Here is a 24,688-nt window from a genome sequence, read left to right as displayed (position 1 = left end):
TCTGAGAGTCCCAGGTCAACATTCAGGGGAACCTACAGTATAGGGATTTTCTCTCCGAATAATAGTTTCGCACACAGAGACACCTCCACATCTGCGTTCTCTCTCCTCCCCCATATGCCTCCTATCTTGATATTACCCAGGTATGTCACTCACAACACTCCTTTAGCTTGGAAAGAATTCATCTAAATATCCCTCCATCCAGTCATCGAGAAGCTGCATCATTAATCATTAAACAGTATGAGAATAGTAGAAGCTTTTGAGTAATCTATACACAAGGTTATGTACAGATCCTCTCACTATTTATGCATATGCGTTACTTGTCTAAGGTAACGCTCCTGATACTTTTAATGCATTTTTTCCACAAAAAGATGGGTAAACTGTTGAGCAAAAAAAAAAGTTGGGAACAAAACTGTATTTATTTGCGCTTACACCACTATACCACTGTGTGTGATACAGTATGTCAGCAGTTAAAAAAAAGAAGTATTTTGCTAAATTGAATTGATAATTATAATTATTAAAAAAATAATGCATTTGTGTTTTATAATTATAGTGTTTAAGAAAAAAGATTCCAAGAATGCTAATTTAGAACCACATTTTTTTGCACATGGAAGTGAGTGAGAACATCTGTTTATTAATTTCAAATGGGTCCCAGGGATTATGTTCACAGTTGTTGCTTTTAATTAACATTAGTCTGTTGTGTTGCGTTGTCATTATGTACTATTATAGCAAAAGTTGTGTGCAAATATATTATTTAAATCTGTTTTGCCTACATGTTGGGATTAGAGTGGAATTGTTCATCTCAAATAAATATTTTAATGTTTGCAAAAAGTATATGTATACTAGTATATGAGGATCATAACACAGTTGCTCTGTATCATGTCATTTGGTAAATTAAAAGAAAGCAAAAGGTTTAATCAACTGATTAAGGTAAATCTGCAGTAACAAGTTGACTTTGAAAAGGGTAAAAGAAGAGACTTGACATCTAGGATCTGGTTGAAGTAAAAGTTTTAAAGTAACTGTCTGTTGTTTCCAATATGAGTGAACAAGTTTTCATTCCAAAAACATGGAATTCAATATGTTAAAAAGCAGCTTTTCTGTGTTGTAATGGTGTGGGCATACCCCAACAACAGAATGTTGAGGGCGACTGGGCACACACTTGTCATTAAAAATATTCATTCAAGTAGACTGCTGATTGGACAGCACAGCCAATGAGCCAACATGAGATCATGTTATTTGAGGAAATAGGAATTTTTTTTTAAAAATGGTCTGTTTGAGGTGTGGTTTTTTTAAGTGTATTTTTCTCCAATTTATGCTTTGGCCACAAATACGAGAATAGGACGAGTCAGCAACATTATTTGGGAATGAGTTAAACAGAATATGAACTTTTAAAAGTGAGATTTTCACTGGACAGTTACTTTAATACAGAGCTTAGGAGTACAGGTGGTCATGTGAAAATGCAAAGGCAAAAACTCTCTGGTTTGGGTTGTCCTCCGTCATCAATAAACTCTGAGTGGGACAGACAGGGGGGTTTGTGGTTGTGTGAGTACATGTAGGTGGTACCAGTGTTTTGAGTATTTGAGTACACTAATAGAGGTACACTAATAGATGTATAGTCCGGATGGTGTTGATTGTGGTGTTGGGATAACTATAGACAGTGTGTATATATCATTCTTATATCATTGATCTTGGCTTCATAATACAGTTTCTTCTTCTTTTTGTTGAGTTTAGTCACATAATATCCCAATTTGCAGTAAGTCAGCTAGTCAGATGTGCAGCCAGACTTATTAGCTACTCCTTTTGCCCGATCTCTTTCGACCATAGAGTTTTTAAATTCCTCATCAATCCATGAAGCAAGGGTATGACCCTTTTTTTGAATGTTTGCCTAAAAGAATATAACACATTAGATCTGGTAAAAGATCAAAGAGAAAGACCATACTTTCAGATAGGAGTCTGGGTGTAATTCAGATTTTGGCCACCGGAAGGCAGCGGTGTGTGTACAACGTTTAAGACTGATCCAGTGAAGAATTACATTACTACCAAATATTTTGTATCAAGTCTGCCAGAGGTTTGCCCAAAAAAGCCGAATTGGTCAATTGGTACATTTTCAAGTACATCACTATAGAGAACATACACAAATGCTATGGTAATAAAACATGTAAGTTTACACACTCCCAGGAATGTTATACATGATGGACCATTAGCTTATACACTAACTTTCACACATCTAGATATCCGGGCGTGTGGGAGTGGAGCCAGAGACAGCAGTGGGGTCAAACTGTAGATCCCAAATCCTACATTTGAACATAAAAAGGGATTTAATCAAACAAAACTATGCTACATTTTATCTCTGGGACCCTCTGAATGACAAATCAGAGCAAGGTTACTGAATGTAAGTACTTAATTTACCTTCAGAGGTGAATGTATCACACCAGTTGCCGTGATAAATGTTTTTTGTTGTTGTGCACTCTCCTCAAACAAAAACATGGTCTTTGTTTTCTGTAATAGCTACTGTTAATTGGACACTGCAGTTAGATTAACAAGAATATAAGCTTTCTGCCCATACAAGACATGTCTATGTCCCGGATAGTTGGCTGTTGTATACGTCATTCTAGTCACATTAGCGCACGTTAGCAACAACCATCCCGGTTTAGGGACACCGATCCTGTAGAGGTCAACAGTTCTAAGAGTCAGTTTCTTAACAGGTGCATGTTTATCAATAAGTAGCAATTTCATAAATTCATCAAGTGCAGTGTCTGGATGCTTCTTTTTAATCACATCATACCCACACATATTTTTTACATCATCCACATAAGAGTCACAGGTAAAATCTTCTGTGTGATCTCTTATAGACTATTTTAGGCCCATCTTTCAAAACTTTGGCTTTCCTGGTTATAGCCCTTATATTGTGATCACTGCATCCAATGGGTACGGATACAGCTTTAGAACAAAGTTCTACAGTATTAGTAAAAATGTGATCGATACATCTGGATGATCTTGTTCCTGTAGTGTTTGTAAACATCCTGGTAGGCTGATTAATAACCTGAACCAGATTACAGGCACAGGTTACAGTGAGAAGCTTCCTCTTGAGTGGACAGCTTGATGAAAACCAGTCAATATACAGGTCCCCAAGAAAGTAGACCTCTGTTTACATCACATACACAATCAAGCATTTCACACATAGTATTAAGATACTGTCTGTTTGCATTTGGTAGCCTATAGCAACAACCCAAAAGAAAAGGCTTTAGATGTGCCAAGCAACCACAACACTTCAAAACATAAGATCTTAGTAACATCTCATCCTGTGTTCTTGGAATCTGAATATCTGGACTAGTCCAGTGACTGCTGAGAAAGATCAGCTGACAACAGGGGAAAGTCCTTGTGGCGGCACGGAGAGACGGCTGACAGGAGGGAATAGACCCCACTGGGTCAGTCATGGGGTAGCTTCCCATTTCTGTAGTTTCCCATACTTCGCAGTATGTTGGAAACACCCGCTTTTAGCTACAGAAAGTCAACATACGAGAATACCCCTAGAGTCTGCGAGAGCGGGGGCGGAAGATGACTCATTGGCTGACAACATGGTAACGACTGGACCGGAAACGACTACGAGTAATGAGAGCACAGCACAAGAGAACACCACAGCAACTGTCACAAGTTCCGCTGCAACAGCGGGCCACAAACAGATGCAGGTATGTGTCTGTGGTTGGAGGAAAGTTACATCACACCATGGGTTGAGGATCCACCAGGGGAAGAAGGGGTGTTTGGGTAAAGAGAGACAGAGGCCTCGCATTGATCACTTTCTGCGAAAGCGATCAAATCAGTTGAATGAAGCACAGCAACTGGACGCAAACCATAGTTTGCAGTGCATCAGTACCACTGTCATGGAGGACGTAAACTCAAGCACAGAAGTAACAACTGAGGTGGAACCAACAACAGGAGTGGAACTCACCCAGCCTCCCAGACCTGCAGTCGAGAGGAGACTACCAGGGCACAGACCGTATGTGAAGTGGCCTGGCGCCAGTGACAAGAAGTTGTGGGAAGCAGTGAATACTGACCTTACCTTGACCCTCGAGAAACTTCGAGGCACAGTGGAGAAGAAGTTGGAGAGGATGGGGGACATCATCTATGAGTACGGGGCAGAAAGCTTTGGAGTGCAAGAGGCAAAAGGCGGGAGAACGGTTCCAACCCCACCAGTTTCCAGGCGGCAACAAGAAATCAAGCGCCTCGTTCAAGAAAGGAGACAGCTTAAGAAACAGTGGAAGAAGGCCTCGGAAGTGGAAAAGGAGGGCATAGAGGCACTTCAGGCTGACATTAAAACCCGGTTGGCATCCCTCCGTAGAGCAGAGAACCTACGGAAACGCAGAAGGAAGAAAGAACAAACTAGAACTCGATTCTATAAAGATCCCTTCAAGTTCCTTAAAAGTCTCTTCACGAAGGAAAAAAGTGGAGCTCTAAAAACAACAAAGAAAGACTTAGAGGAGCACCTGATAACAACAAACTTTGACTCAAAGCGACATGAACATCTGGCCATCCCATCAGATATCCCACCCATTGAACCCCCGGAACATCATATTGAGACCAGCCCTCCGACATGGAAAGAGGTGGAAAACACAGTTCGACGGGCAAGAACAGCATCAGCCCCGGGGCCAAATGGAGTCCCGTACAAAGTGTATAAGAACGCACCAGACGTCCTGAGGGTCCTCTGGAGGCTTATGAGAACAGCTTGGCAAAAGAAGATAATACCCAAAGTGTGGCGTAGGGCAGGCGGGGTCCTGATCCCTAAGGAGAAGGATGCAGTGAACATCAGCCAATTCCGCCCAATCTCCTTACTGAATGTCGAGGGTAAAATCCTCTTTAGGGTCATTGCCCAGAGGATGTCCGAGTACTTGCAAAGGAATGCGTACGTCGATACATCTGTACAGAAGGCAGGAATATCAGGGTTCTCTGGCTGCTTGGAACACTCCAGCATGATCTGGCACCAGATCCAAATGGCCAAGGTGGAGAAAAGGGACCTCCACGTAGTCTTCCTCGACATCGCCAATGCATTTGGCTCTGTGCCCCATGAACTCCTGTGGTCTGCCTTCAGATTTTTCCACATACCGGACACCATCACAACGCTGGTGAAGTCGTACTTCAAGGATCTGCAGTTCTGCTTCACCACCTCAGAGTTCACCACCTCATGGCAGTGCCTGAATGTAGGTATAATGGCGGGATGTACCATTTCTCCGTTGGCATTCATAATGGCAATGGAGGTTATCATCAGATCCTCAAAATGGGTTGCTGGTGGACAGCGAGTCGACTCTGGTTTCCGCCTCCCTCCACTCAGAGCCTACATGGACGACATTACAACATTGACCACCACTGTCCCATGCACCAGGAGACTGCTCAGAAAACTCGAGGAGAACATCAGCTGGGCCCGTATGAAGATTAAACCATCCAAGTCACGCAGCATCTCAATTGTGAAGGGAGTACTCTCTGACCTGAAATTCTTCATCGGAGATGACCAAATCCCAACAGTGTCTGAGCAGCCGGTAAAAAGCCTTGGAAGGTGGTATGATGCAAGCCTGAAGGACAAAGACCAGGTGCAACAGTGCGCAAAGACATCAGTAGTAGCCTACAGTCCATCGACAACACCCAGCTACCTGGAAAGTTAAAGGCCTGGTGTCTGCAGTTTGGTCTCCTACCCCGGGTGTTGTGGCCCCTAGCAGTGTATGAGGTTCCAATCTCAACAGTGGAGAAGATGGAAAGAGGAGTCACAGGCTACTTAAAGAAGTGGCTCGGAGTTCCACGATGCCTTACCACCATAGGCCTCTATGGAGATGGTGTCCTCAAGCTGCCCCTCACCAGTCTAACAGAGGAATTCAAGTGTGCAAAAACCAGGCTCCAGATGACACTGAATGAATCTCGAGACCCAGTGGTGAGCAACAACGCGCCGACCTTGGCAACTGGGCGCAAATGGAGGCCAGGAAAAGCAGTCCAGGAGGCAACAGCAGCCCTCATACATGCTGACATTGTGGGTCATGTTCAGCAAGGGAGAGGAGGCCTTGGGCTAACTAGCCGTGCTGCTTGGAGTAAGGCGACTGCACCAGAGCGGCGGAAGATGGTAGTGCAGGAAGTACGCCATCAGGAGGAGGCTGCAAGGTGGGCCAAGGCAGTCTCTCTTGCCAAACAGGGACAGTGGACTCGATGGGACAGTGTGGAGAAGAGGAAGATCAGCTGGAAGGATCTGTGGGCCATGGAAGCGAGGCGGTTGAGCTTTTCCATCAGAGCAACATATGACGTCCTTCCAACACCAGTTAATCTTCACCAATGGTATGGTGAAGATCCGGACTGTGCCCTCTGTTCCATGCCAGCCAACCTCAGGCACATTCTCACAGGGTGTAAAACAAGCCTCACCCAAGGACGCTACACTTGGCGTCACAACCAAGTCCTTAAAAACCTTGCGTCCGCCCTGGAGGACAAGCGAGCTGCCACCAACTCCCTACCACCCCCAGCAGCATCACACCCTTTACGGACGACCTTTGTCCGCGAAGGGACTAAACCACCGAAGAGCGGCTCTACACCATTAGAGCGAGACCAGCTGCGCTTGGCCCGGACTGGAAAATGTTAGCTGACATTGGCCGGCAACTTGTGTTTCCTCCGGAGATCGCAACCACCACCCTAAGACCTGACATGGTGCTCTGGTCCCATTCGCTCAAGAAGGTCTTCATCATTGAGCTCACAGTACCCTGGGAGGACTCAGTAGATGAGGCTTATGAGCGAAAACATCTGCGCTATGCCGATCTAGCTGCCGAAGCACGGCATCATGGCTGGAACACAGAAGTCCGACCAGTGGAGGTGGGCTGCAGAGGTTTTGTGGCAACATCTACAACCAGACTGCTTAGAGACCTGGGAATTAAGGGCCAGAGCCAGCGTTCGGCAATCAAAGCTGTATCAGAGGCGGCAGAAGGCAGCAGTCAATGGCTCTGGATGAAGAGGAAAGAGGAAAGCTGGGCCCCGAAGTGAGAGGGCCAGGAGGTATGCGGTCAACAATGCTTGACTCAGGGAGGAAGACGCCCCTGCCATGCATAGTCCCATGGGATGTTGGCTATTAACAACAAGGCAACTCCTATGACTAATTGGGAATGGGACGCAAGCGTAGGGTTGATCACCCTGTCGCTGGCCGCCTTTGGGGAGGGTGTATAGTGTGAAAGGCCGAAAGGAACCAAAGGTACACTACTGATGATGCGCTCCCCAAATTTCACCAGTCTCACTGTTCATGAACTCTTGGAAGTGCTTGCACAAAGGATAGTAACATCTCATCCTGTGTTCTTGGAATCTTCTCTAAGCATTTCAGGGATATGGCTTTGAATATATACAGAAAAACCTCCCGCATAAGCATTTCTGTCTCTTCTATAGATGTTATATCCTTGTTTTGCTGCTACTGTATCATCAAATGAATTATCTAAGTGAGTCTCAGAAAAGGCTAATATATGAATGTTATCTGATGTTAGCAAGTTATTGATTTCATGAACCTCCTTAGGGCTAGCTGTCCCACAACTTCCAGTGAAACTGGAGGGTGCGCAATTCAAATAAATAATCCTTAAAACGATGGATATTAAACATTTAGGTAAATATAAGTGTCTGATATTGGTTGAAAGCTTAAATTCTTGTTAATCTAACTGTACTGTCTGATTTACAGTAGCTATTACAGCGAAAGCATGCCATGTGATTGTATGAGGATGGCGCCCCACATCAAAATATATTTCATAAATTCACAAATAGCGATTAAATATTCACTTACTTTTTGAAAATCTTCCTCTGATTTGTTGAATCGATGGCGCCAACTAAACTGACTTTTGGGGATATAAAGAAAGATTTTATCTAACAAAACGACACTTCATGTTATAGCTGGGACCCTTTGGATAGCTGGGACCCTTTTCTCGGCTAGTTGAATCGATGGCGCCAACTAAACTGACTTTTTGGGATATAAAGAAGGATTTTATCTAACAAAATGACACTTCATGTTATAGCTGGGACCCTTTAGCCAACTAAACTGACTTTTTGGGATATAAAGAAGGATTTTATCTAACAAAACGACACTTCATGTTATAGCTGGGACCCTTTGGTCCAAAGGGTCCCAGCTATAACATGAAGTGTCGTTTTGTTAGATAAAATCCTTCTTTATATCCCAAAAAGTCAGTTTAGTTGGCGCCATCGATTCAACTAGCCGAGAAAGGAATCCGAAAATCTACACAGAAACCTTGTTTCAACAAGTCAAAATATGTTTCTATCCACTCCTCAGATACCCTAAAAGGTAATCAAACTATAATATTTTTTATGGAAAGAAGCATGTTCAATAGGAAACCGATTAAGTCAGGTGTGTCCTTTCTTCATGATGCACGCAAACACGAATTTCCAAGACTGTGTCCCTGTACTAAAACTGGTATTTCTTCTTTGTTTTTGAAGTTACAAGCCTGAAACCTTGAACATAGACTGCTGACACCCAGTGGAAGCCATGGGAATTGCATCCAGGGTGCTAATATCCAGTATGCCATTATACTTTCCATTGTAAGAGCATGGTCTCGCTCTCAAAAACAAATCAAATTCTGGTTGGTTTTTCTTTGGATTTTCTCCTACCATATCTATTGTGTTATATTCTCCTACATTATTTAAACATTTCTACAAACTTCAAAGTGTTTTCTTTCCAATGGTGCCAATTATATGCATATCCTGGCTTCAGGGCCTGAGCAACAGGCAGTTTACATTGGGCACGTCATTCAGGCGGAAATTGAGAAAAAAGGGGCCTAGCCCTAAGAAGTTTTTTGATATGGGCTGTTTTCAGCCCTTTCCTGGGTAGCTTATCAGAGATAGACATAATATGGAAAAGAGCAAACAAAGCAAGAGAAAAACATATGCATTCAGCAGTCCATTAATCAGTTGGTGTGTGTGCTGCGGGGTTGAAGCTACGAACCCATAGGCTTGGCTCTCTCATCCCTTCCAGGCTTTTGAGGGGGAGGGTGGATAATGAGTGTCATAGCGGATGTAAGCAATGTCCCCATGCAGCTTTCATTGCTGGGATAAGTTATTTCCTCTTCTGGCGCACAGCTTCAGGATAGACCTCATTAAGGAAGAAATACTGTATGTTCCTCTCAAGTTCTTGGTTCTTTCCAGAACAGCTACCTTGTCCTTGAACCTCAGCAACTCAACGAATATCAGCCTGGGCCTGTCACCTGGGCCGGTGTTGGGTTTTCTAGTTCTGTGGGCACGCTCCACCTCAATCTTCCTGTGGTCCATCTTCAGTTTCTCCGGGGACATTTCCTTCACTTTGTCCTCAGACTCCGTCCAGGTCTCATGTGGAGATTCTGCAACTCTGCCCACAACCATGTTGTTCCGACTTGATTGTCCCTCGAGATAATCTGATTTCTCCATCATCGTCATCATGGATTCACACACAGAACTGATGTCCTCTCTCAATGACTTACAGATTGCTGTCATCTTGCCGTTCTCCTGTTTAAACTCATCAAGCTGACCCTGGTAGAACCGCAAGCTGTTCTTCAGGTCCTGGACCTCTCTGGTCAGGTCTTCTATTCTTTAATTAGTTGACTCCACCAGTATTTGGACAAAACACTTGAAGGTATTTTCTTGTTGTTGTAACAACTGCTTGTAGAACTCTTTTTGTTCTTTAATTAAAAAAATGATTCACCTGTGATTGAGAGACACCACTGTCTTCAACATTCCTCCTGCCGGCTCTGTGCTTTATCATGTTAGCTAGAAACGTAGGTTACACTGTTACTCCTCGCAGTTCCAGACAGGGCAGGTCGCAGGGAAGATTGAAAACAACAACAAACAGCAGGGATCTAGACAGCCACAAGCCCAGTACAATCCACATTCCCAGCCACAATGGCTAACCGCGTTGCTGGCTGCGTTCAAGCCCTCAAAAAAACTCAGCTAGCTTGATAGGCAGCTAGCTAGCAGCTAGGCTAGCTACTACGCCAAATAGCTCCTCAGACCTTGCCTTGGTCGGCAGGATCACTGGACGGAGAGTAGCAGTCCCAGCATCTGACGCCAACTGCGTCGCGGGATCCAAACTCAAAAGGTAGCTAGCTACTAAGAAACTTTTCATTACACTTTCAAAACAACAAACTTGAGCTGTTCTGTTGGTGCTGTGTATGGTCTGAGACTAGTTCTGTTTATCAGGAATCAAGACCCAAGTGCAGAATGTGTGAAGTAACAATGTTTATTGTAACAACAGGGGCAGGCAAACGACATGTCAAGGCAGGCAGGGGTCGATAATCCAGAGTAAGAGCAAAGGTACAGGATGGCAGGCAGGCTCAAGGACAGGCAGAGTTCAGTAATCCAGACATGGAGCAAAGGTACAGGACGGAAGGCAGGCAGGACGAGAAAAAGAGAGGCTGGGAAAAGACAGGAGCTGACAGGACAAACACTGGTAAGCTTGACAAAAAATACGAACTGGCAACGGACAAACAGAGAACACAGGTATAAATACACAGAGGATAAGTGGGGAAGATGGGTGATACCTGGAGCGGGTAGAGACCAGAACACGGATAGGTGAAACAGACCAGGGCGTAACACTGTTGGTGTTGTGTATGAGCTGTGACTAGTTATGTTGGTGTTGTGTATGAGCTGTGAGTAGGACATATTCAATCTCTCCCTACCCCAGTCTGCAGTCCCCACTTGCTTCAAGATGTCCACCATTGTTCCTGTAGCCAAGAAACTAAAGGTAACTGAACTAAATGACAATTGCCCATAGCACTCAATTCTGTCTTCATGAAGTGCTTTGAGAGGCTAGTTAAGGATCATATCACCTCTCGCTTACCTGACACCCTAGACCCATTTCAATTTGCTTACCGCCCCAATAGATCCACACAAGATGCAATCGCCATCGCACTGCACACATACAAGCTCATCATTAAGCTTTGGGCCGTGGGTCTAAACCCCACCCTGTGCAACTGGGTCCTGGACTTCCTGACGGGCCACCCCCAGGTGGTGAGGATAGGAAACAACACCTACACTTCGCTGATCCTCAACACAGGGGCCCTACAAGGGTGCATACTCAGCCCCCTCCTGTACTCCCTGTTTACCCCAGACTGTGTGGCAACACACACCTCTAACTCAATTATCAAATTTGCAGCCGACACAACAGTAGCAGGCCTGATTACCAACAATGACGAAACAGCCTACAGGGAGGAAGTGAGGGCCCTGGGAGAGTGGTGCCAGGTAAATAGCTTTTCACTCAACGTCGACCAAACAAAGGAGCTGATCGTGGACTTCAGGAAACTGCAGAGGGAGCACGCCCCTATCCACATCGACTGGACCGCAGTGGAGAAGGTTGAAAGCTTCATGTTCCTCTGCGTACACATCACTCTTGATCTGAAATGGTCCTCCCAAACAGACAGTGTGGTGAAGAAGGCGCAACAGATCCTCTTCAACCTCAGGAGGCTTGTTGTGGCCCCTAAAACCAACACAATATTTTACAGATGCACAATTGAGAGCATCCTGTAGGGCTGTATCCCCGCCTGGTACGGCAACTGCACTGCCCGCAACCGCAAAGCTGCCCAGAGGGTGGTGCGGTCCGGCCAACGCATTACCGGGGGCAAACTACCTGCCCTCCAGGACACCTACAGGAAACAGGTACAAAAATATCTATATCCACATTAAAACAAGCCCTATATCAACCTAACCTGAAAGGCCGCTCAGCAAGGAAGAAGCCACTGCTCCAAAACCGAGATAAAAAAGCCAGACTACAGTTTGCAACTGCACATGGGGACAAAGATTGTACTTTTTGAAGAAATGTCTTCTGGTCTGATGAAAGAAAAATAGAACTGTTTGACCATACTGACTATTGTTAGGTTTGGAGTGAAAAGGGAGAGGCTTGCAAGCTGAAGAACACCATCCCAACCGTGAATCGTGGAGGTGGCAGCATCATGTTGTGGGGGTGCTTTGCTGCAGGAGGGACTGGTGCACTTCACAAAATAGATGGATTCATGAGGCAGGAAAATTATGTGGATATATTGAAGCAACATCTCAAGACATCAGTCAGGAAGTTAAAGCTTGGTTGCAAGAGAGTCAATGACCCCAAGCATACTTACAACGTTGTGGCAAAATGGCTTAAGGACAACAAAGTCAAGGTATTGGAGTGGCCATCACAAAGCCCTGACCTCAATCCTATAGAAAATATGTGGGCAGAACTGAAAAAGCGTGTGCGTGCAAGGAGGCCTACCAACCTGATTCAGTTACACCAGCTCTGTCAGGAGGAATGGGCCAAAATCCACCCAACTTATTGTGGGAAGCTTGTGGAAGGCTACCCAAAACGTTTGATCCAAGTTAAAGAATTTAAAGGCAATGCTACTAAATACTAAGAGTGTATGTAAACTTCTGATCCACTGGGAATGTGATGAAAGAAATAAAATCTGAAATAAATCATTCTCTCTACTATTATTCTGACATTTCACATTCTTAAAATAAAGCGTTGATCCTAACTGACGTAAAACAGGGAATTTTTACTAGGATTAAATGTCAGGAATTGTGAAAAACTGAGTTTAAATATATTTGGCTAATGTGTATGTAAACTTCCAACACAACTATATGCGTACGTGACCAATAAAATTTGATTTGGTGTTGTGTATGAGCTGTGACTAGTTCTGTTGAGTGTTGTGTATGAGTTGTGTCTAGTTCTCTTTTATTCAACTAAACCCTTAATTATACTTTTTATGTGTTTCCAGATTCTAGTTGAAAAGCCTCTATGACCACCATGAGCTGGAGCTTTCTCACACGTCTTCTGGAAGAGATCCACAACCATTCCACCTTTGTGGGGAAAGTGTGGCTCACGGTGCTCATCATATTCCGCATTGTGCTGACCGCTGTGGGGGGCGAGTCCATCTACTCTGACGAGCAGACCAAGTTCACCTGTAACACCAAGCAGCCCGGTTGTGACAACGTGTGCTACGATGCCTTCGCCCCACTCTCACATGTCCGCTTCTGGGTTTTCCAGATCATCATGATCTCCACCCCCTCGGTAATGTACCTGGGCTACGCCATCCACAAGATAGCCCGCACCTCCGAGTTGGAGCGCCGGAAGTTCCACCGCCGGAAGAAGCTCATTCATGCTCAAAGGTGGATGGAAAGCCACCCGCTTGAGGAGGTGCTGGAGGAGGATGAGGACAACAATGCAGAGCCTATGATCTACCAGGAGGAGATGGTGGAAGCTCAAGAAGTCAAGCCTGAGCCGGCCAAGCCGCAGAAACATGACGGCCGCCGGCGGATCATGCAAGAGGGCCTGATGAGAATCTATGTCCTTCAGCTACTGTCCCGGGCCGTGTTTGAGATCGGCTTCCTGGTGGGCCAGTATCTTCTCTATGGCTTCCGTGTTAATTCATCATATGTGTGCAATAAGGTGCCCTGTCCCCACAATGTAGACTGCTTTATTTCTCGGCCGACGGAGAAGACCATCTTCCTGCTCATCATGTATGTCGTCAGCTGCCTCTGCCTGCTCCTCAACGTGTGTGAGATGTTCCACTTGAGCATTGGAACATTCCGAGACACTCTCCGCAAGAGGAGGAATCAGGGGGGTCGACAGCCCTCGTATAGTTACCCGTACTCCCATAATATCCCCGCCTCTCCCCCCGGGTACAACCTGGTCATGAAGTCAGACAGGCCCAACCGGATTATCCCCAACAGTCTAATTATGCACCATGAGCAGAACATGGCCAACGATGTCCAGGAACATAAACAAGAGTGCACCAGTCCAGATGACAACATCCCCTCGGACCTGGCCAGCCTGCACCGCCACCTACGGGTGGCCCAGGAGCAGCTCGAAATGGCCTTCCAGACCTACAACACCAACAAGAACCAGCCCACCTCGAGGACAAGTAGTCCTGGAAGCACCATGGCAGAGCAAATCAGGGTCAACACAACCCAGGAGAAACAAGGAGCCAGGCCGAAATCAGCCACTACAGAGATTGCTGGGACCGTTGTAAAAAATGGAAAGAGTTCTGTATGGATTTAGGAATTATTAACTTCACATGGTACAGTAATCGTAGTGAAAAGTAATTTTCAATCTCCAGGACCATATTCTGTGGATAATGGAAGATGTGAAATGAGACAAGATAGTTAAAAGCTTTGGAGCGTGAATCGATTGCACTGCCTGAATAGATTTAGCTTTGTCACAAGGAGAAACCAGCAGTGTGATGTGTCGGATCAGGAGCACACAAAATATGCACTATTTACATGCGATATCAAAACAATGGTAAACATAAAAAGGAAAAACAAACATGAAGATATCACTAAATACAGTAATAGTGTATCATATTATTAGGGTGTCTTTTTGTGCTTTAAATAACATAGCTTGAACATAGTTAATATATGCATATGTTGCTTAGTCAAACATTTCTTATTTTAGCTACTTAAGAATATAGGGAGATTTAAAATGAACCATGATGGCAATATATTTTGAATTATTTTTACTGGGATTATTAATTTAACCTTGCTTTTGAACTGGATTAATTTGACAGAATATATTTATAATGTCTTTAAAACTATAACAATATGCAAGTGTGTCTATTTTAAATTGTGACTAGTTAAAAGCAAACCGTGGTAAGCACATTTTAATGGCACTACGATTGAATCCTGATGATGTTTAAGAAAAGGACAGTGAACCAAATGTGAAAAGTTATCTAGAAATTCCTAACTGTTCAGATTTGCACTTGGAACCTTTTAACTAATTTTGAGTTGTATTAAGACATTTAAAAAAATATGCATTAATAATTTATTTGAGGAAGAAATGCTGGATATGTATGGGTTAGGTTGAAAGATAAGATGTGAAATGTTATAGGACAAATAGTGTTCCATCAGCAGAAGTTTGAGCAACACTGTTCTCCGTAGAGTAAGATTTTATTTCACTCTACTTTTCAAAGCTTTGTTGTAAGATTACATTTTTATTTAGCATTCTGCAGTGTCGGAATAAATTAGTTAAAGAAGAAGTGAAAGAAAAAGTTAAGTAGGTTGTTGTTTTGAAAATTTGAACGATAAATTTCTGATCATTTCTGCTGTTTTTGTGGGGCAAATAATGAATTAATTTACTTTGCTACATTTTAACACAATGTACATATACAGTACAATGCACATAGTAGAAGATGTACACTGAGTGAACAAGACATTAAGGACACTTTCCTAATTATGAGTTGCACCCATTTGCTAAATGACTAAAATCTATAAATGTAAATGTGTCGAAAGTGTTCCACAGGTATGCTGGCCCATGTTGACACCTATGCTTCCCACAGTTATGTCAAGTTGGTCTTTGGGTGGTGGACCATTCTTTATACACACAGGAAACTGTTGAGAATGAAAAATCCAGCAGTGTTGCAGTTCTTGCCACAAACCGGTGTGCCTGGCACCTACTACAGCACCCCGTTCGAAGGCACTTAAATCTTTTGTCTGAGACACATACACAATCAACGTCTCAATTGTCTCAAGGCTTAAAAATCCTTCTCCTTCCCTTCATCTACAGTGGTTTGCAAAAGTATTCACCCCCTTGGCATTTTCCTATTTTATGCCTTACAATCTGGAATTAAAATGGATTTTATGGGGGTTTGTATCATTTGATTTACACAACATGCCTACCACTTTGAAGATGCAAAATATGTTTTATTGTGAAACAATCAAGAAATAAGACAAAACAGAAAACTTGAGCGTGCATAACTATCCCCCCCCCCCCCCCCCCCCCAAAGTCAATATTTTGTTAGAGCCACCTTTTGCAGCAATTGCAGATGCAAGTCCCTTGGGGTATGCCTCTATAAGCTTGGCACATCTAGCCACTGGGATTTTTGCCCATTCTTCAAGGCAAAACTGCTCCAGCTCCTTAAAGTTGGATGGGTTCCGCTGGTATACAGCAATCTTTAAGTCATACCACAGATTCTCAATTGGATTGAGGTCTGGGCTTTGACTAGGCCATTCCAAGACATTTAAATGTTTCCCTTAAACCACTCAAGTGTTGTTTTAGCAGAATGCCTAGGGTCATTGTCCTGCTCGAAGGTGAACCTCCGTCCCAGTCTCAAATCTCCGGAAGACTGAAACAGGTTTCCCTCAAGAATTTCCCTGTATTAATTCTTCAATTCTGACCAGTTTCACAGTCCCTGCCGATGAAAAACATCCCCACAGGGATGGTGTTCTCGGGGTGATGAGAGGTGTTGGGTTTGTGCCAGACATAGTGTTTTTCTTGATGGCCAAAAAGCTCACATTTAGTCTCATCTGACCAGAGTACCTTCTTCCATATGTTTGGGGAGTCTCCCACATGCATTTAGGCAAATACCAAACACCTTTGCTTATTTTTCTCTTCAAGCAATTACTTTTTTCTGGACACTCTTCTGTAAAGCACAGCTCTGTGGAGTGTACGGCTTAAAGTGGTCCTATGAACAGATACTCCAATCTCTGCTGTGGAACTTTGCAGCTCTTTCAGGGTAATATTTGGTCTCTTTGTTGCCTCTCTGATTAATGCCGTCCTTGCCTGGTCTGTGAGTTTTGGTGGGCGGCACTCTCTTGGCAGGTTTGTTGTGGTGCCATATTCTTTCCATTTTTTAATAATGGATTCAATGGTGCTCTGTGGGATGTTCAAAGTTTCTGATATTTTTTATAACTCAACCGAGATCTGTACTTCTCCACAACTTGTCCCTGACCTGTTTGGAGAGCTCCTTGGTCTTCATGGTGCTGCTTGCTTGTTGGTTCCCCTTTCTTATTGGTGTTGCAGACTCTGTGGCCTTTCAGAACAGGTGTATATATACTGAGATCATGTGACAGATCATGTGACACTTAAATAAAGTCCACCTGTGTGCAATCTAAGTAATTATGTGACTTCTGAAGGTAATTGGTTGCACCAGATCTTATTTAGGGGCTTCATAGCAAAGGGGGTGAATACATATGCACGTACCACTTTTCCATTTAAATGTTTTATTTTTTTGAAACAAGCTATTTTTTTCACTTCACTTCACCAATTTGGACTATTTGTGTATGTCCATTACATGAAATCCAAATAAAAATCCAGTTAAATGACAGGTTGTAATGCAACAAAATAGGAAAACGCCAAGGGGGATGACTACTTTTGCAAGGCACCGTGCACTGATTGAAGTGGACTTAACAAGTGACATCAATAAGGGATCATATCTTTCCCCTGGTTTCACCTGGTCAGTCTGTGTCATGGAAAGAGCAGGTGTCCTTAATATTTAGTACACTCAGTGTATATCCTCATAAGTTTAAGTTGACTGCATATTTTCTTATATTTAGGCATCTGTCTTGAAAAAGAAAAGCGTTTAATTTATTTTTTACTCCCCTTTTCTCCTTAATTTCATGATATAAAAAATGTATATATATTTTATTATTAACCCATCTTTGGAGGACACATATCGTTTTCTTTTGTTACAACTTTTCTGCTACATATACATACATTTTACATACACATTTTGCATACACATTTTACATACATGGTACTTTTATATAAAGCAATCACATAACAATAATACATTACCAAACATAAATTCTTTAATCCAACCCCTCAGCCACTCTCAGCCCATCTCACCTATCACAATAGACCCCCCTTGTTTGGTTTCGATCTTGTCTCATCGCTGCAACTCCCCAACGGGCTTGGGAGAGGCAAAGGTCAACTGACGCGTCCTCCGAAACATGACCTGCCAAGCCACGCCTCAACACTTGCTTGCTTAACCCGGAAGCCAGCTGCATCAATGTGTCGGAGGAAACACTTTTAAACTGACAACAGAAGTGAGTCTGCAAGCGCTCGGCCCGCCTAAAGGAGTCACTAGAGCGCGATGACTCAAGTTAAGTCCCAATTTTATAGTCTTAAGTTTCATCAGCTGTGTTGTACAATATGATATAAACACAGGATATATGGAATTTTGACTGCACTGGGCCTTTAAAACTTTCCGAAGGAAGGTTTCCATTTACCCAGATTTATTAGACAAAAGCAATGTTGCAACAACAACAAAAACATTGCGACACATTTAATGGAAACGGCAGCCATAGGAGAAATGTTCGAAAGATCGACAACATTTTTATCTGTTCGACAAGGGTGGATTTTTAAATGGGTGTCATGACTCTCTTATCATAAGAGTAGGGGTGTTAACCAGCCATAAAATTATGCAATATATGTCACAACAGGTGTAAATATATTGGTCATGACAGTGTTATGACCATATTATGACAGGTTAGAAGCTGTTATGACATATTATGACATGGTTATGACCGTGTCATAATGTGTTATGACACTGGCTGTTAAGTAAAGTGTTACCCAAGTATCACCATCCAATATTTTTTTTTCTTCAAGAGTGCACGTTCTACCATTGCACGGACCGTGGCGATACGTTGGCAAATTAGGATGATTAGAAATGGCAAATATTAGTCAATTCTTACATACTATCCATGCTGGGTTTTGCGGGCTACCAGAGACATGAAAAAGATAGATGGAAGGGCATACAGGCAATTTATTAATGCGCAATTTGCCTAAATGGATAATAGAAACACTTCAACCATTTAATTTGTGTCTGACACTCTAGGTCAGGGGTACTCAACTCTTACCCTACGAGGTCCGGAGCCTGCTGGTTTTCAGCCAATTGTTGCATTTATTTTTGATGCAAACTTTCTAAATGTCGACCAAAAAAATCTCTGGCCAAGTTGATGGAAACATAGCTAGTGTAAATTAATCAAGTTGTTTGTTGTAGATACATAATTCTGCCTTCAGCATTATGATACTCCAAAGTGCCTCAAATGGTTAAGATTGTTCCTGTGTTTTATTTTATTTTTTAAATAAACCTAGATGAAACTGCTTGGTGTGTCTCTAGTTATATGTCATTGCATAGAAATAACCACACACACACACACACACACACACACACACATACACACGGACACACACACGCTATATGTATAAAGTACAGAATAACATGAAGTCCAACAACTGCAATCACACTTTCGCTTACTTGACCAATTACTTAACACAACGTGCCATTGGAACGCAGGAGTGATGGTTGCTGATAATGGGCCTCTGTACGCCCATGTAGATATTCCATAACAAATCTGCCGTTTCCAGCTACAATAGTCATTTACAACATTAACAATGTCTACACTGTATTTCTGATCAATTTGATGTTAATTTAAATGGATAATTTTTTTTCATTTTCTTTCAAAAACAAGGACATTTCTAAGTAACCAGAAACTTTTGAATGGTAGTATACAGGTAAGGTTACATGGAAATGCACTTAACTAATGCCTTTTTATTGTATGCTGTTACTGACATGTTTACACCAGAACCTCATTTATGGGCGTAGCTTGCTCATCTAGCCATTGAATTACACACTAAAGTTAGTGTGCAGCAGTGGGGGCTCCTCAGAGGAGGAAGGGGAGGACCATCCTCTTCAGTGAAATTTCATAAAAATAAAATAGTGAAACATTTAAAAAGTTATCCTTTTTAGATTAAACTATACTAAATACTGTATGTTCATATGTCACCAAATAATTGGTTAAAATATACTGTTTTGCAATGAAGGTCTACATTAACTTCAACAGCACTGCCGAGGCCAGCACCATGGTGTAGCCGGAGGACATGGTGTAGCCGGAGGTCAGCTAGCTTCCGTTCTCCTCTGGCTACATTGGCTTCAATACAAAACCTAGGAGGCTGGTAGGCCTCACCCCCTTCCATAGACTTACATGGTAATTATGACGACTTCCGAAGGACGTCCTCCAACCAATCAAAGCTTTTGCAGAATGAATTGACATGTTGTCTGTCATGTCTTTGGCATCAGTGAAGACTGATATTTTATCAAATCAATTCTCTGTAATTATTATTACGTGATTAAACTAATCATGTACATTTAATTGACTAGGAAGTCGGGGTACCAAGGAAAATCTTCAGATTACAAAGTTTGAATTTTCCTAATATAACTCTTCAGATATTTTAATATTGGATCAATTAGTCTTTTAATTAATGAATTATTCTTTACCTCACGTTAGTCTCATTCCAAACGTTGTAAATTTTTGGTTATCTGCACGAACCCAGCCTTCACTATGAATCATAAGGTGAATGCACCAATTTGTAAGTCGCTCTGGATAAGAGCGTCTGCTAAATGACTTAAATGTAAATGTAAATGTAATGAATCATCCATACATCAATTGTATTAATAATTTATTTACTAACTAACTAAATAATCGCAGAAATGCATAAACAAACAAACAAAGTAGATATGGTTACAAGGAAATGATTGGGGATGTTCCCTAGTGGGCTAAACCGATATGGCAGCTTGGTAGACAAAGAGACGCGCGAAAGACAAAAGACACTACACAGTTGATAATTATATTAATTGAAATGCTAATCCTTTGCACATGAACGCTCACTCATTCGGGAATAATTGCAATCAATATATATATTTACGCTCAGTGTGTCGTCGTGATCTCTGTTGGAATCGTCAGTCTTTCTGTTGAAAAGTTCATCTGAACTTATCTTTGCGTCCCTGGAGTCTTTCGTGGTTAGAATGGATACTTCAGAGTCCCATTCAGAAATATTCTTGTAGATAGATGTTTCGGCGGTTGTCGGTCTTCGCATTCCAGGTCGACATAAATTATAGCTGCAGGCTAATAATAAGTATCGAAGATTTGCTCTTATTCTGTAGGTATCGATAGTCTCAGAGTTTAATCATTTCCACCAGTGTAGCCAATGCTCCACGTGGTTTGGTTAGGAATTCAACAACCGTTACAACCTTAGCTGCCTCAGATGACCGAGGAATGCATGGTCTCCACTCAAACCTTAGCCCTCTCGGTAATCGAGGTACGCATGGTCTGAAGTGGGCTTCTCCAGGTGGGGGTTATATTCGGAACAGCAGAAAAGGCTGTCCAATGATGCCAGATCAATGGCTGTGCTCATGGAGCGGGCCAATGACTTAGTTAAACTTTAAAGGGAATTGGATTCTCTTTCATTAAATAGTTTAAAATCACATTACATAATTTCACAAATAGTTTAATCTTTACTCATTCATTTTATACAATAATTAGATGCAAATCTCATAACGGAGACTTGTATAAACAGAGTTATGGTAATGTGGCTGTATTGTCTCTCATGAGGTCACCAACATTAAACAAAATGGACCGGTCGTAGCTGGATTCTCCACCGACCGTTTACACATTCTCCAAAACATGGATATTGTTCAGTTCTCAAGTTCTGTGAGGTAGAATAAGTTCCTTTGTTCTACTGTGAACCCTCTCTCTATACCGCATGGCCGGGGGGGACGAGAGTCTCCTCATGGAATTTACGATCAGAGATAACAGAGCCTGGGTGTAGGAGGGAGAGAGAGGTGGTAAGAAAGAGAATGTACTTTCTACACCCAAAGAGGGCCACGTCATGACATGTCCATCCAATCATAGAAGGATCAGAGAATGAACCTAGTATGTTGCATCGGGATTGTGCCAGAGAGCATTATGGGGGTTCTATGTGTTAAAGCGAGGTTCGATCTCTGCCTGAGATTGATTTCATGAAGAAGGATGAAAAGGTGAGGGCGTTCAATACCAACTTGTATCAAATGTATAGCTGGTTAATTAACAGGGAGCCTTTCATCAAGCCGCCTGTAACTGCACTTCACAATGCTTTACATACTGAACATATTTTCTGGGATGTCGAAAACAATTCTGAATGATTTGATATCTTCCATCGCATCATCCGTTAAAAGTTTGATGACAGAGATAAGTTGACGCATTTATTCGCGTGAGCTCAAGTAGGCTTTGCACTTTCCTCTTGTATTTATTTAGCAAAGATGAAAATAATCACTCCAGACAGACACAAGCAAAAACTAATGACATAAATGTTGCTGCAGCCTAGGCTACACCTAAACATTAGAAATCTGACATGCTGTATGGGATGAAAACAATACTTTTTTCCCGTCTTATCAACTGTAGGCTACTAATATGAGCAGCTGCATAACAGCCTATGCACCCTGTCCATCTGTACAGGGCCAACTAATTGATAACGTCATGTATTTATAGTCCATTTGTTTGTCAGGAGAAAATGTGAATGTGATCAAATCTAGATTATATTCAAAATTGGGCTGGCTAAAATGCCTATACAGTTTTATAGGAAAAAATGGTCCTATCATAGCCCATATAAAAGCTTTTTACAACTGATTAATCACTGTCATACCTTTTATAGGTTCCAGAATTTTCCTAGTTAGGTTAACGTATAAGGAAAAACTCCAGGCCCCAGGGGGTAAAAATTGCCCCACTGCTCTGGGACCTATGGTGCCACCAGTCTGCTTGCAGGTGTCAGTTGTCGTCAGGTATGTGGATGATCAGGGCTTTATTCAGGAACATTTCTTGGGCTACTTTGATGTGTCAAGTGGGCGAGATGCGCAGTCTGTGTTTGACTTTGTGAATTTGGAGATGTCTGAGTTTAACTTCAGAAAAACTTGTTGTCCAAACCTACGATGGCGCAGTTGTAATGGAATGTATCTGCTATTTGTATTTTACAGCTAAGTCCCCTCCTGTTCCCTGATTTAAGAGGTGATGACCACTCCACTACCATTGTCAACTCTCTCCTGACATGAACTGAAGCCACGTCTCATGTGTCCGCTCATCCACTGGCATATTGAATGTTTCCCTTCCAAATACTGTGAGTACCGTTATCAATATTTACTCCTTGCTTGGACTAACTCATTCTTAGCTCTTTTGTCTAACTGTGTAGTGTCTGGTGTTGTTGTTTTTTGTCATCCCAGTCAAATCCTGTCCTGCACTGGTCAAGCCTCTGAACACCTCAGCTCATGCCTCATACCCTCAGTCAATCACTACGCTGTGATCCCTTTCCAACACTGTGTAAGTAGCCCACTCATTCCCATTCCCCATAATATTCTACTATAAATGGCTTTATTAAATGTTTTAGGTTAAAATAATTCGTGTTTTTTAAACACGCTTTGTGGTCTCTGTGCCTTCCGCACCTATACCGTGGGTCTCCAATCCTCCTCAATTTTTCAAGTCACCAGCCTCCACTTGTGTGCAGCAGTTAGATAATGTTTCAATTCAGGTTAGCTACTAGAAACCCAGGCATGATATTCATTTGAAGCACCCGTATATGATGGTTGACATGTTCTTTCTCCTATTGTGTGGGAAGGGGTTGGGTCATTACTGGCTGTAAGCGAACGAGTGATGCACCTTTGGAGCAATACTGGCTGTATCCAAGGCTCAGCCAATTGTTCACGTAACAACAGAATGCTGCACGCGACTGAAGAGACAAGAGACAACCAATTTGCTAGTTATTGGATCAGCGTGCGCTCTGGAAAGACAGCAGATAGTGCAAAGGCAGTTACAGCAGCGCGTCCCAAGAACGATAACGAAGAGGTAAGTGAGAAGCCTTAGCTAGCCAGAGAAATGTTGAGCAACATTAGCCTGCTTAGCTGATCAAATAACAGAGTTTATTGTGTGAAAATTAGCTGGCTAATAAAGTCAGACAGCTAACGTTAGTAACCTAACCAATTCGCTATAGTATTAACTGGTATACGACTCCTTGCCGGTGTTGTGCAGAAAATCTCCCCCCTACCTTCGCGTGAACGCGCACGCACTCAATTCTTCATCCCTGCAACTTGGTTGCTAGTTGAGATTTCTGATCACGTTAGGCTGCGTTTCATTTGATTTTTTATGTCGGTTTGATCGCGTGGGAAGCCCTAGTAATGTCCCCAGTTTTCAGTTTGGCTCTTTGTTTCAAGTGTATTAGTCTGTAAATAAATATTTTTTGCCAAAATTCGTCATCTCTCCCATGTCTTATTCGACTAGTAGTTACTTGCCTACATTTTACCCCTCCTCTATGTTTAATATAACACACACATTTTCACTCGTACCTTCTCCGCTATGCAATCTGGTTTCAGAGCTGGTCATGGGTGCACCTCAGCTACGCTCAAGGTCCTAAACGACATCATAACCACCATCGATAAGAGACATTACTGTGCAGCCGTATTCATCGACCTGGCCAAGGCTTTCGACTCTGTCAATCACCACATTCTTATTGGAAGACTCGACAGCCTTGGTTTCTCAAATGATTGCCTCGCCTGGTTTACCAACTTCTTCTCTGATAGAGTTCAGTGTGTCAAATCGGAGGGCCTGTTGTCCGGACCTCTGGCAGTCTCTATGGGGGTGCCACAGGGTTCAATTCTCGGGCCGACTCTCTTCTCTGTATACATCAATGATGTCCCTCTTGCTGCTGGTGATTCTCTGATCCACCTCTACGCAGACGACACCATTCTGTATACTTCTGGCCCCTCTTTGGACACTGTGTTAACTACCCTCCAGACGAGCTTCAATGCCATACAACTCCCCTTCCGTGGCCTCCAACTGCTCTTAAACGCAAGTAAAACTAAATGTATGCTATTCAATCGATCACTGCCTGCACCTGCTCGCCCGTCCAGCATCACTACTCTGGACGGCTCTGACTAGGTGTACCTAGTGTCTGGTTAGACTGTAAACTCTCCTTCCAGACTCACATTAAGCATCTCCAATACAAAATAAAATCTAGAACCGGCTTCCTATATTGCAACAAAGCGTTCTTCACTCATGCTGCCAAACATACCCTCGTAAAACTGACCATCCTACCGATCCTCGACTTCGGTGATGTCATCTATAAAATAGCCTCCAACACTCTACTCAACAAATTGGATGCAGT

At 42.8% G+C, this 24,688-nt stretch overlaps 1 protein-coding gene across 2 annotated transcripts in view; it reads left to right on the top strand.

Annotated features, from left to right (window-relative positions):
• The window catches only part of LOC129824175 (gap junction gamma-1 protein-like), a 37,793-nt gene extending 22,803 nt beyond the window's left edge, over window positions 1-14,990 (top strand). For both annotated transcript variants that reach the window (XM_055883604.1, XM_055883605.1), the window contains exon 2: window positions 12,723-14,990. In XM_055883604.1, coding sequence (XP_055739579.1) covers window positions 12,743-14,005 — 1,263 coding nt within the window. In that variant the 5' untranslated portion in view covers window positions 12,723-12,742 and the 3' untranslated portion in view covers window positions 14,006-14,990. The remainder of the gene's footprint in view (window positions 1-12,722) is intronic.
• Window positions 14,991-24,688: the final 9,698 nt, after the last annotated feature.

The sequence above is a fragment of the Salvelinus fontinalis genome, chromosome 26, assembly GCF_029448725.1.
Source record: "Salvelinus fontinalis isolate EN_2023a chromosome 26, ASM2944872v1, whole genome shotgun sequence".
In the NCBI taxonomy this organism is placed as follows: domain Eukaryota; kingdom Metazoa; phylum Chordata; class Actinopteri; order Salmoniformes; family Salmonidae; genus Salvelinus; species Salvelinus fontinalis.
This window is presented reverse-complemented; position numbering and strand designations above follow the sequence as displayed.